Source organism: Microtus ochrogaster, chromosome 10, assembly GCF_000317375.1.
Source record: "Microtus ochrogaster isolate Prairie Vole_2 chromosome 10, MicOch1.0, whole genome shotgun sequence".
Lineage (NCBI taxonomy): Eukaryota > Metazoa > Chordata > Mammalia > Rodentia > Cricetidae > Microtus > Microtus ochrogaster.
Window position 1 is genome coordinate 14,214,745 of NC_022016.1, and position 14,593 is coordinate 14,229,337.

The 14,593-nt window shown below is 38.2% G+C and overlaps 1 protein-coding gene across 17 annotated transcripts in view; it reads right to left on the reverse strand.

The window, feature by feature from the left end:
- The window catches only part of Ptprd (protein tyrosine phosphatase, receptor type D), a 192,124-nt gene that overhangs the window by 67,954 nt on the left and 109,577 nt on the right, over positions 1 to 14,593 (reverse strand). For all 17 annotated transcript variants that reach the window (XM_005352666.2, XM_026781867.1, XM_026781863.1 and 14 more), the window contains one exon: positions 7,198 to 7,321. In XM_005352666.2, the coding sequence (XP_005352723.1) occupies positions 7,198 to 7,321 (124 nt within the window). The remainder of the gene's footprint in view (positions 1 to 7,197; positions 7,322 to 14,593) is intronic.

A 14,593-nucleotide genomic window follows, 5' to 3' on the forward strand; every position in this document is an offset into this window, starting at 1 on the left:
ATTAATTTACTTTCCCGATTTTGAAAAATATTGCGATGTCAGTCCACTCTATCCACTTGGGGCTTCCTCATAGCTAACCTCCATTCATTTAAGACTCCAGCCAACCTGAAGAACTGCTCTTTCCCAGGGACCCACAGCCACTGTCACACTTGGCGAGGAAGCAGGTAGACTATCAGAGCTCTCCTTCCCTTCTTCATCAGGAGGCCCACTGTAACCCCCCTCCCTGTCTGTCTTCATTACACAATACCACCCATAGCGTTTTCCATTTCTCATTGTTTTTTACTTTTTTCTGAGACAGAAGAACAACATGAAGTTTGGTGGCGGTGAACTGGGTGGCCTTTGGGAGGCAATGAACATGATAAAAATATAGCATATGAAAAATTGAAAATATATGCAATAAAAAAGTAAAATAAAAACATCTTCACGTTTTTCCTTATAGACTATGCATCAACTTTCTATACATGGGCTGAAAAAAACAGAAGAAGCTATTTCACAGCAGGGCCATGGTATGAAACTGGCAAACACTCACACATGTGTGGACAGTAGTCTTCAGTGATTGATGTGGGATTAACTTGGTACAGGATTAACCACAGAAGAAAGGCCTCACCAGGACAGGAGCACCGCATCTCATTGTGGTGAGTGGAAAAATCGATATTACGGAAAACTACCTCTGGTTTTCATTAACTGTTTTTAGTTGCATTTATCTCAGAAGTGGTGAATTTGTGTGCTGTTCACTTACTAAAGCTGTGAGTTGCCATCTCATAAATAATCACAATGTTATCACCATCATCTATCATCTATACTATTTACACTAAGATTTTTAACTGTTTCTATTATGCAAATCTAACACTAGAAGATATATTCTGAATTCACATATAAAGGAAACATGTTTCTCTTGTTGAAATATGTAATTTTATTACGGTCTGATTTTCATTTATCAAGTGCTAATATTTTCTTTTGCTTTATAAACAACTCTAAACACATGAAGCTTTCTCATTTGAATATCGCTAAGTTTTCCATAGATCATTTCAAAAATTTTTGAGAAAAAAAAACTTGTGTACAGAGCAGTAAAACACATAGCAGTAATGATAGTAGTGTCCAGTGTTTATTGGGCATTTCCTGGGTGACAGGCATTCTAGGGCTTTAACTGCATTACTTCACTTAAACTTTCTACTGATTCTAGGCAGTAGGTAACAGTAATAGAATCACTAAATTGTCAAGGAAACCAATATTTAGTGAGTGACTTCTCTCAGTAAGCTCCTCAGAACCAAGAAAAGTCTATGATGCATTAGTAAGAAAGATGTTTCAGGTTGCATCATGGGCTAGTTAAAGAAGGTAATAATGAAAGGAAGCAATTATAAATATTTGTTTCAAAACTTTAAATATAAGCTCCTCTCATAAGAAAATAAAAACAAATTTTTATGGGTATTGCAAGCCCCTGCCAAGTTACATACTGAAACATAATAGTGATATTGATAGGCAGGGATCTCTGGAAGTGATAAAATCATGAAACAGAGTCCTCCAATAAGAAATTAGGATCTTTGAAGATCAAGTTTACAGTCCTTTTCCAGCCCTCCCACCACTGAGAAAACATCCCTTCAACCTGAAGCAGTGACATTGTTTGGGACAGTGATGACCCAGATATCCTCAGCAGATATCGAACCTGCTGGTAACTTTATCTTGGACTTTTCAGATTCCAAAAATGCACATCTAGTGTTTACATATTACCCATGTGTGAAATTATTACAATACCATAAACAGATTTAGACACATGTTCACATTTTAATAAACTTTAAAAATCAGTTTTATAAGCATTAGTGTTGAAGAATATTCATATGTATGTCACAAATGAAACCTTTTAGATCTGCTTTGATGAAAGGGTTATACACATGCCTGTGCTATGAATATCATAAACTCTCTTGCTTAAGAATGTCTATCTTTTTGAAGGAGCTAATATAGTAACGTTCAAGATTTAGTATTTATTTGCCTACCTAGTATCTTTTGATCTCAAAATTTAGAACAATCTTCAGAATTTTAGAGACAACAGTAGAGTCATATAAACCCTTGTCTTCAGATCTCGTCTGAAGAAAGAGAACCAAACACATTATGTCAGGATTGCTAAAAGGGAAAATGAGATTGTAAGGACTTGGGTGCCCAGACACCCACACAGATGAGTGTGGAAATACACTGTGTGGACATTCTTTGTTTCAGGTAGACTTCCTGTACACATCAAATCAGCAATGACCTCTGCTCTCCCAAAGACTCCTGTTGACCGCGAGAAGCAGCCTGACAAGATCACACAGCTTTGTAAGCTGGGACTTACTTTTCAACTCCAGGCCTTTATTCAAAGTTCTTCCGGATGTATCTTAAAAGAAACTTTAAGCTAATAACAAAACCCACTCAAAAAGCATTCACAACATGTTTTTTATTTGGAAAAACTCTCTTTGCCTGGAGCCTAAAAAGTGAACTAGAAACCTGCAAACCCAGGTTGCAGCATAAGTATTCAAACTTCTGAATAGTCATTTCAGCCCAAACTGAATGGATTTTGAATGAGAAACTGTGCTCACAGTTACAACTATCACAAGGGCAAAAGCAACGCAGTTCCACATGGGACGCTGGGGAGAACAGCAGCTTCATGTTTAGCTGACATGACATTAGCATTTTTACTTTACCACTTCTCACGATTAATACTATAAAGAGCTCTCAGCTTTTCAAAACTGCACTTTTGTGAATAGTACGTATTTATGTCTATGAGTATGATGTGCTTGCATTGGCGTATGTGAGAGACAGTTCAGGTGTGTGAGAGAGAGACAGTTCAGGTGTGTGAGAGAGAGACAGGGCAGGTGTGCATGTGTCACGGTGTATGTGTACAGGACAGAGGATGATGCCAAGTATCAATCTTCACCTTCTACCTTGTTTGGGGCAGGGGCACTTGTTTGCCAATACACTGCATAGGCCAGTCCATAAGGCCATTCGTTTCTAAAGAACCTCTTGTCTCTGCCTCCTGTCTTTCCATGGGAGCTCTGAGATTAGAGACATGAGCTGAAAATCCTTGATTTTTTTGTTGGTTCTGTGAATTAATGCTCAAATCTTCATGTTTGTGTGACAAGCACATTATTCACTGAACTGGCTCTCATCTCAATATTTGTATTTTAATGTTCCCATTTTCTCTTCTGGAAATCAGATAACAAGCTTTTCAGTATAGATAATACAGTTAAAATCGGGGTACGGTGTCTACTGTATAGTAAACACTTAGATAATCAGGCCCACTCTAAGCCCTAATTGTAGCTACTGCATTAAAAAGTAGCATTTAAATATTATTTTATATTTAGGCTTCAGCATCAGCTTTTTAAAAAAGTGTTTGCCAATATGGTTCTTAAAGTAATATATTAAATATAATACTTCTGATGAAAAGTTAGCACTAAATGCTAGTGAAGACGAATCATGTTTCAGAACGGAAGTTGGTTTTTACCTAGGACAGTAGCGAACAACTCTTGCTAACTATAAGCCATTGCAATAGAAACATACATAAACTGCTACTCCTACATTTTATTATAACAAACTTGAAGGTACATTAAAATGCACGCAGGCAAAGTTCACCCACAGAATTAGTTAGATACCGGTACACTTGGCTGTACTTCTATAAGACTATGACTGACGTGAGGATTCTAATGCTGGGCCACAGTTTCAGGTTAGTTATAGCATAACCTGGGAAATGAACTTAGAAATACAGTGCTTAAGTAATTCCTAGTCACAGTCTTAAATAATAAAAAAAACCCTGAGGGCATAAAGCTAAGTCCAGGCTTTAGGAGTCATACCCTCTACAGAGGAGAGTACCGTTGGGGACCTGAGGCAGCTGGAGGAAAGAGCAGAGCTGGGTTCTATAGGATGTAGGCTATCCTCTGTCTGCTCTGTTTTCTCCTAACTAATGCATACTAGTAAATACCAGGCGAGATAGTTGTAATAGCACCGCATAGTCTGTAAGACAGAGTTAACATAATAGCTGCTGTGATCTCAGGAGCCAGGAAAGAGAGGCTGTAATTGTGAAAGCTGCTCTCAGAGGAGCCAAGGTTACCTAGATATAGAAACAACTAATGCCTCAAAGTCAGAATCTTGCTCTTCATCTTTTTCTGTCTCTGCCTTAATGAAAGTATAGATTCTGAACATTTTACACACTGCATGAGCTAACAGATTATTTTATATTATGGTTATATGCACATAAGAATGAGCTTCAGCCAGGCAGTAGTGGCACACACCTTTAATCCCAGCACTCAGGAGGCAGAGACAGGCAGGTATCTGTGAGTTTGAGGCCAGCCTAGTCTACAAAGCTAATTCCAGGACAGTCAAGGCTACACAAAGAAACCTTGTCTCCAAAGCCTCCTCCCTGATAACAAAGGGCTTCAGTTTGGTCTTTATTTGAGAATAACTAACTTAAGTCATTAAACTAGTCCCTGTTACATCCCTGGTTCAGGAACCACAATTTTCTCATACCAACTGCTTAAGTGGAGCTTATCAAAGTGGCAATTGGACTCGTCAAAAATTCCCTTGTGTTTCGCCACCTATTTTGCCAGATGTGCAATAACTGACAACCGTCTGTATTTGGACCCTCTGGATTTGTTCTGGCTTTCCTCGATACAGGATAATGAGTGATCTGGGCATGTGAGGAACATCACCACTTTCCAGCAGCTTAGGAAGCAGGCTGGAGCTATACAGGGTCCTGATGCCCATCAACTTACACTCTTTTCATAATCTCAATGGAAAGAGGGTAACTGTTCACACTGTTAGCTAAGATAAAGACAATGTAAGCCATTGCATCCATTTCTGTTTCTTCTCTAATGTCTGTCAGATAGTCTTCAAAGTAATATGAAAAAGAGTAGCTAACACTACCAGACAAAGAATTAAAAAACCATCATATTAAACCCTCAACCACAATCACCCCAGTTAGCCAAAAGAGGTAGAGCACATTAGCTTTTATACACAGGGCTAATATCAGTTCCCCTTTTCATTTAACCCTGTGTTATCGAAGTTACCTGCCATGGAGCCAGCTAGTGATGGGCTGTGCAGTTCTCATGCACAGCACCTCTTCTCTAAGACTTAAACAGAATGAATGGCTGTCACCCAGAGTACTTCCAGGTTAGAAGAGCTTGGTCTGAGATAAAATGATGTTCCTGGTTGTAATCTAGATTAAAGCTCTCCACCGAGCCCATAAATTTTAATTAAATTCTTCTAACCTTTTGCATAACAGAACACTGAAAGACTTTGCTTTCTAGGTCAGCTCTAGATTTAGGGTATAACTGTGGGCACAGAGTTATAAAAAGGCAGGTTTTAATCTGAGTCAAGTGCCTCTGCTTCTGCACTGTAAAAACGGCCTAAGAATAAAGTGGACATAAGTTTCCAACTGTCATAATAAACGCACCAGAGTCCGCCACCACCATCTCAACACTCTTTATAAGATGTGAGAAATAATAGGCCAAGGAAAATTATGGCAACATATCAAAAACACAGTGATTTGGTACTGAGGAAAGCAAAAGCTGGCAGGCAGCTTTCTAGATTCTCTTGCTGATATATTTAGTTACTTCCACATTAGCTTGACCGATTAAAGAAAGATTTAGTTCTTCTATCTGTGACTTAGTTTTGTTCCCTAATTTATTGTGATAAAGATTTTATAGAAAAGGAAATGCTATTTGTTACATTTTAAAATGGGGGTGTAGAGCTGAAATGTAAAGCCATCCACAAACATTTGCTTGAATTTTTCAACAAAACATATAAGCAGTTGTTAAAGTGACCTAACCCTGCCTCAACTGGCACTGCTGATTCTCAATAAAATTAATCAGTGTTATCAGGATGGAAGAAGATTGACATCTGGACACTACTGTATTGGCTACCAGTAAGAAACATAACAATATTTTTCAACATCAAGACTAATATGACACAATTTTATGGCCCATCAATTCCACTTAAGGCCATTTTGAGCCAAAAAGCAGGTTGCAGGTACATGTTTACCAAATGATTAAAAAAACATTCTTTTACTCTCAAGTCTGCCTTTTATGCTTACCAAATTTCTTTAACATTTTAAATTTGTATTTGTCTTATATGTGTGCCCATCCAGGTATGTACCATACTGTTGTGGAGGTTAGAAGTCAACATGCATCCTTCTACTATGTGAATCCTGGGATTGAACTCAGGTCCTTGGCAAATGGCTTTTCCTGCTAAAACAATTGTCTGAAACAAAGATGGCTTTCAAGAGAAGAGCTATGAGATAAGGTGGATGCTACCATAGATTTTTAAAAGCAGGAGAAGGAAACATATATATACTTGAATCCCTGTAGATGAGACTGTTTGCACTGTGGATTCCTGAAAGAATTGATACAAAGCCAGCACTATTCAATGATTTCTAAAAGCAACTGCAAGAGATTAAGGAGAGAGCCTTTGAGCATGAAGAGTCACTGGTGACAAATGTGGTATGTGACAGGTGGTGGCTCAGGTTGCCTGCTATGACATGTGAAAAGGATTAGGTGGCAGGAAAAAAATATTCTCTAAGGTCTTTCAATCTAATGATTTTCTATAAGCTAAAAGACTCCTGAAATTCTGATTGTGAGGAATGAACTCCCAGATGTTTTAGTGTGGCACATGCAGGGATTGATTATTGGAAGGAGGGGAGCAGAAACCACCCTTCTGGGTCTGCTGAGGAGCAACCCTCTTCGTTCATCATCCCTCCCGGAATGCACTTCAGACTGCAAGTGGGAGAGACGGACTACAAAGCAGATCCCAGATGTGATACCCTCCATGTTTCCAAGGTGCTCCGTTTCTGCTAACCACCACATCAGGGACTCCTACGTTCACCTTGGCTCCAGTAAGCATGTCCAGATTTATTTACAGACACCGTTTCCTTACTTTTAAAATAAGTGACTAGTGGACATACCTTCTGAAAATCACCAGTTTGCTCATAACTATCAATAATCATAGGTAAGTTGAGTATTGCTTCCCACATCAAAACATCAGTAAATTACCAAGCCTACTTGGAGGGATGTTTCTGTCATGGTAGCAATGCTAATCTGTTTCTGTTACCAATAAACTGTGCCTGGGTTTGAGGCAAGTGCTTTCATAGACGGTTAACAACCCAGGCAATATTACTTTCCCATGCAAATATCTAAAACCCAGAAAACAGCAATTTGAATAATATATGCATTTTCTTACCTTCTATTGCTGATAAGAGAACCCTAGAGTGATCATATGCAATGACATTTGCATATCTGTTCTTTGGTTTGTTTACTTCTAAGTTTGAGTGTTCCCATGTGAACTGCTGGCCGGGGTCAATCGACTGTAAAAGACAAACAATACACACAAAAGGTGAATACTGAAAAATGGATTAAGGCATTTATCACAAGGAATGGACAAAATTAAAAAGAAATTCTAAAGCCATGCTCAATAAGGATGATTTCAGCTGTGAAGCTGAACACTAACATAATCCACATACTATATTGACCATAGTGTGTGTGTGTGTGTGTGTGTGTGTGTGTGTGTGTATAATAAGAGACATTAACAATCACCAATATTGATGCAAATGAAAAGCATCAACACAGAAGTTCTGTTAATATTTGAACAGCAGGGCTATATCTTACTTTTTAATTTCCTTCTTTGCTGCTGTAGTTTATAAGTTTATTTTAGCACAATTTATATTCTGGTGCTGTGAACATAATTTGCATGGAATACTCTTCTTGGTCTCTCTTGCTGGACCCTCACACATACACATTAGGCACACACACTCTTGCAACCTTTCCTCCTGGATCAGCACACACATTTTCCCAGACTTCCCTGCTTGACCCGTGCACACATACTTTCCACTGACTGGCCTTTCCCAGGCCTGCTGTGCACAGGCTCTGCTTCTGATTCTCCACCTGTATGCTCACATCTTATATGTTTCTTTATAACATATCATAGCGAATGACAGGGCAATTTGTACAATCCAAACAGCTGAGAGGGAAATTGAGGAAGAGAAGCCAGTACTCACCGTCAGAGTCAGAAAAACAACTTTCTCCCTTCAGAAAGATTGGATTATTTTTCTGCTTATACTATTGTTTCTGTTCATCATCATGTTTATCCAGTCTGTCCCTTTTTACCCTAATTTTTTTCTTATATTTTCAAACTGTCAACGTGTTTTAATATCATACTTCAAGCAGAAACAATCTACAGTATGTACTATGTGGATATAAAATGCATTTTGAAGGTACCTCAACAATGATTTCAAAACTACATTCAGGCTTAATTGCTTAATTGAAGAGTTGAAAACATTGCTAGTGAAGGAACAAGCTGTATGGCACACACGGAATATAGTCTATGAAAAGGAAACCTAGAACTGACAAGAAACTTGTAATGGATACTGGGTCATTATGCTTCACAACAGTATAATTCCATTTTCTTAATTGTTAGGAGATGGTTTCCCTCCACCTGCACCTCATTTGGCAGATGAAGTAGAAGGAAAGGCTGTGTCACCAATCTGACTGTGGAAGGCCTTCTCAGACAGGCAGTGTGCTAAATGCTGTTAGTAACCTAGTTAAGTCTGCAGGAGTGACTCAGATAACTTCAAATGCAAGCCAGGGAATCAAAAGCTCACTGCTAAATACTGGTAGGTAGTTACTAAAGCACAAGGCTGCCTAACTGTCCAGAATGCCATTGCAGAGTGAAGAAGCCCAAGACAGGAAGCACATCTAAATACAACCATTCTTCACCTTCCAACTTATCATCCTGTGTCATTCCGGGACAATTACATAAGAAATCAAGTTTTAAAAATGAGGTTGGCTTCACATGGATGATAGGACAGATGGGACGCAGCTTACATTTATACTTGTTTTACACGGATCAAACAAACATTGATTAAATAATGCTGACTTGCCTTTGTGCAGCTCAGCACTCATCCATCTGTATCTATCTGTCTGACTGAACATTTAACAACACACAGCACTGGTCATTATTTTTGGAGCTTGTCAGAATGCTGAGAGCAGTAAACTCAAGAAAGAATAAATACAGCAAGTCGGTGAGGTATACTAACATCCTTTATACTTAAAAGAAGAAAACAGAAAAGTGCATTGACAATCACCTTTCCATTATCCATGTTAGGAAGGCAAAGAAATCATAAATAAATGAAACTATCATTCCTAATTTTTTTTTCTCCATCTTGGTGCTGAAGATGGCAGAAGAGCTTTGCTTCTGGGGTCCTCTGGCCTCTCTTGTTGTAGTCTCTTAAGGGTGAATATCATGACTAACATGCACAAATACTAGCTGACAGGGAAGGTGATTTCTATTTCAGCTCCATATATTTAGCTGATCCATCCTGACTGTGCAGCTTCCTAATAGAAACTAAGATGAAGCCATTGGAATAATATGAAATTAGCACCGTTTCACCCAGTGGACTCACTGAGTTTTTTCCCCCCTTCGGAGGACCACTTGTGTCTTCTTTTCTCTTCAATTCTCCCTTCATTGTCAGTCCCTGTCAAACAAGTTTCTTTGCAAGGCTGGTGTATTTTTAGCATTGCTGCCCATCTTTACCCTCCTCAGCTAGAGTGCAGCTAGGCTGCTTTCATTCTCTGCAGAGTTTGAAAGCTGGAAGTACAGCGAGGAAGAGTTACTCAACTAAAAGTTGCTTAATGGGCCTTTTATAGTTCAGAAACTATATAAAATCTGTGTACTGACTTGTCCCAGAATTTATAAACAAGAACGCCTCATTGTATTTACAAAGTATTTCTCCAGGCAATCAATAGGCCCTTCAACCCCACAAGCAAGATCTATTCTATATGCTAAAAACAACTTAACCAAGATGTCAAAGGGTTTTCCATTCCTGTCTAGACACAGGTATCTAGGTAGAATGATCCTCTCCACCATGATTTCAAACAAAATAATTTTAATGCTAACAGATTCTCAACTCAGTTGCTTCTGGTATAGGTGGAACCAGATGCAAGGAACTCTTTGTGGGTAATTCAAAGTAAACAGGCAGTCTCAAGTAGATACTTGCTAATATCAAGCACTTGGTCTTAAAATCTAAAATTGTTTACCTCAGTTAGAACTTTGTCTTAAAATGAGTAAGTGGAAGAATAAACTACATGCAACATATGAAGTTCTAATTGTGTACTGTAGTTTCATTCCAAAACAACAGTGAAAATGTGTGTCTATCCAATTACTCTATAATATTTGATGTTAACTCATTTAATTTTAAATAAAAATCCTATGTGTGGGTATTATGTTCATCATGGTTCTCTCAATGTAATGACTGCAGTACACAGAAGTTAGATGATTTGTTCATAATTAAATAGCTACTACAGAGAAAGGTCAAATTTCCTAAGCTTTCTCTCTAGCTCAGCCAAAGTTTACCTGATGGTTTTATACCCAGTCCTCTGCTGCTTCTTAAATACAATTCTGGGAAAGTTGAGATCAAAACTCTGTAAGGAACTGCTGATCTCTGCTTGTGATTCTAAGCACAGGACAGAACCCTACAAATTTGCACAACAGATTATAGTACTTGAGTGGCACTCCCTGGGCATGACCTTTTTTTCCCCTAGACTGAGAGGTCCTTACTTTAAAGCAACATTCTTCAGTGGTTCTCTAAAATCCAAGCTTTGGGCCAAAAGAAAAGTATAATTGCCATTTTCAAAATACCACACACTCCACAATCACAACTACTCAGTAGGACTCTGCATCCTCCCTATGACCCAAGAGAAAAACCTCTAAATGTTCCTTTAGAGACTGATCAAAGAACTGCCACAAAAACACAGTCATCCTGGGTTTTTTTGTATGTTTACAAAACAAACAACAAAATTTAATTATATAGGAGGACTAGACCAACTATTTTACTAGCCAAACTACAGGCCAGACCTTTTTATTTTTTCACTGGAACTGAACTTTCAATGACCTTAACTTCTGGAGAAATCCTGGCTTTTCACATAGTTCATCTGGTTCTTCCATAGTGTGGCTCACCCTACGGCACTCTCAAGCCCCTTTGAGGTTAGAAGAGCAGCTTGGAGCTGGTTGCCAATTTATGCAGAAATAGTTTCTCCTTTTCATTTATTTTTATTCATATTTTCTCGCATCCCATTTGAAAATGGCAAAATGGTGTATATATCCATGTGAACAAAACACATGCTTACATAGCTTGGAAGGGCTATATTTTCCACAGTTAGCAATTGCCAGAACATTCTTCCAAGAAAAGAACATGCATTTAGTTGAAGCTAACAATCCTTTATAAGCCAGAATATGAGATGAGATGGAAAGTAACAGCAATGTCTGAAAGACAAGGGTGAGGCTGGTGTTTTCAGCTCTGGTTTAGCTGCAGCAAGTTAAGTAACACAGCAAGTTAAGTCTGTGTCCTCTGTGTCCCTTCCCTCTGTGTTCCATCCCTCTTGGCATTTCTGTCACCCAAGTGGCAGGTTTGTGCCCTCGTTTTCTCTTTGCTCCCCTTATCCAGTTAGTTATCAGCTCTTGTTGAGTCTTTCCCTGTAACAGCGCCTCTGATACAGGCTACCAGCAGTGTGAAGAACTGAAAGAATTTTTCTAGATTGCTAGTGTTAATAAGTGGATGTGGTAGCATTTTTCCTTGATCAGAAGAAGAGATGTATTCAAATTCATGAAAGGTTTATAAATGTAGCATACTTGTTGAATGTAGTGAAAAGGTGTTTCAGGCAGACATTTCTTCATGCAGGATTTTGCCTTCAGGTAACAGAATTGAATCAAGTCTTTACATTGTCCGATGGTTAAATTTGAAATTTAGAGCACAGTTTATAGAAAACCAAAACTTAATATGTAAAGTACTATCTATTCTTCTATGCCTTTAGAGTTATGATATGTGAACAAAGTAGAAAGGATAACTATGCCCATAATAAGACACTCAGTTATATGAGGCCATGATTGATGTAACTGTCTGTCTGGTCAATACTTGCCCCTGCATTCTGTCACAGCCGTACAGAGAAATCACTCTTTTCCTGTAGGACTCTACTCCTAGAGGTACTTTTAAATGCTCTTAACAGGCCACTGTGCCAGCGGAATGAAAGCAGTAACAAAAGCCCTGTGGTGTGGGAGAATTGTCTGAATTCTGACAATCATGTTTTAAATAAATGCTGATTGGCCAGACAGGAAGATAGGCGGGAAAACCAGACAGGAAGTAGAAATGATGCAATGAGAACAGGAGAATTCTGTGAAGGAGAAAGCTGATTCCTCCCAGTCCTGTGCAGACCACCGAGGAAGCTGAAAAAGGTACTGAGCCAAATGGCAAAATTAGATCAGAATAATGAATTAATATAAGCTACAAGAACTAATAAGTAGCCTGAGCTAATGGGCCAATCAGCTTTATAACTTATAGAGATCTCTGTGTGATTTTCTTTTAGGGCTTGCTGGCTATGGGACACTGGGCGGGAAAGAAATCCCAACAAGCAGGCCCCTTCATGTTACAGCCCTGAATAGTCTTCACCTTTCTAAGGGCAAGGCAATATAGGCTCTGGAATTAGACCCAGCTCTTTTACTTTATGATTTTGAAAATGACCATTTTTTTGAGAGATTTCTTTAAATTAAGAGTTTGAAAGATATACAACTTTAGCATTTAGAAATTAAATATTTCAGATTTGTTGCCCAACATGTTGAAGGTGGCCACAAACAGAATTAAAACATTCCTGTCCCCAAAAGTAATGTTGATAAGGATGGCATCTGTGACTTGTTTTAATCAGTTTGTTTGGATTGTTAGCTATTATCTCCTACATTAGATAAATAAGCAACAAGAAAGAAGTGGACACCTGGGTGTGGTGACCCACCTCTAATTCCAGCACTTGGGAGGCCAGTCTGGTCTAACTAGCAAGATGCAGAGGTGCGGGGGCGGGGGCGAGGTGGAGACATTCACAGTTCATTCGTAAGGACTGTGTAATGGAGAAGAATTTTAAGAACACAGTTTACATACCAGTATTTTCTGTGATATTTGAAAACATAAACACTTAAATGATTTTCAGACAATTTTCAGGCAGAAAAATTCTGTTAAGAAACTATTTAATCTTCTCCAAGTAAAGAGATATGTATGACTGAATTGATACAACATGACCATAAAGGTTTATAAGAATAAGCCACTTATTTAGCAACCAGTTTAAAGACTGGAATATTTATTAAGTAAAATAGGTTATACATTCTCAGGAACCCTGTGGAGTTTGATGGCTGTGTTCCACTATGAAGCAATCATCTATTAAGTATAATCCATGTGCATCATTAAATTAATTCATATATGAACCTTCCCTTTCCTGATGGTACCAGACCACCAGACCACCAGGTTTTAGTATGGAATGGTACTAAATAAAAAGGATAATCACTGTTTCCTAATACTGCTTAATCTGTATCAGTTCTCAAGGATGAAGGCAAAGCATTTGTTGAAAAGTTTTAACTGAAAAGTAGCTTATCTTATCTCTCCTCCATGTCTCACTGAGTGGGATCCAAACAGACCCTGTAGACCACAATTTAGCAAGCTGGTAGAATTCTTTCCCCCATCATGCCAATTGAATCTGCCTCCACATGGGATTATAAAAGGTAAGCAAGCTGCTTAGTCATTACTGCAAGGCAAGTGATTTTTCACCCCTCTATTATTATGTAACAGCATGTCCAACTCTATCATTTGGAACCTCATCTACTTTTCAGCAGAGATAACAAAGCAGAGCCAAGTAGCTACATGCATTGCTTAGTTTTCCCTTTCCACTTGGAAATGGAGGCCTCCTCATTCATAAAACCAGCACATTAGTAGCCATAAAAGGGAAGAGCAATTGAAGAATGGGTAGTTTGATTTCATGATATTGCTAGAGCAAGGAACAAACAACACTACAAGGAAAACAGCAGATATAAATCATAATGAGGTTGATAAAAGACATTAGTGGTCTCTAATCAATACCATTATTTCTTCAAAAAATGTAGAAAGCTTTAATGAGATTTTAAACATCATCTTGTTTTACTTTGTATCCTGTAGTTAAAATATGTGTTAGCCTTTCAGTATTGTTTTTGCTTGCCATTTATTAGGAAGTTTTTTTTTTTCATTTTACTTTGCTTTGTGTTAAATCATTTATCCATTCTCATACAAAGAGATGAACTTCGAAACTGAAAAATAAGACTTTTGTTAATGTTTAATCAATACCTTGTTTTCTGGATCAGAAAATTAAACATTCAACATCCAAAAAGGAAATAAGAGAAATTGATGCTTTCTCCTTGTCTGTGGCAAAATACAGAGGATTACAGCCATCACTTAAAGAATTCCTCACCTCACTCTTATCCCCAAATGTGTTTAGTGCAACTATCAGGCAACAACAGAGCTCTCAGCAGGTGTCTTTTGGGCACAGCACACACATACTGACTCCTGGCTGCTAACATGATTACCCTTTGCAGGCAAAGTAAAAAGCCACAGCACTACACATGGGCCTCAAATTAAATCACACAAGGTGGCCATTGCTTCCCATACCCATGGTGTGTGAGTATTTTAGGAAGTATTTACACTCTAGGGTTTCATGTTCTTCTTCTTACTTCTTATAGATGATAAAATAAAAAAAAATCTTAGACAATCAAACAAACTAAAATTTTAGTTCGATTT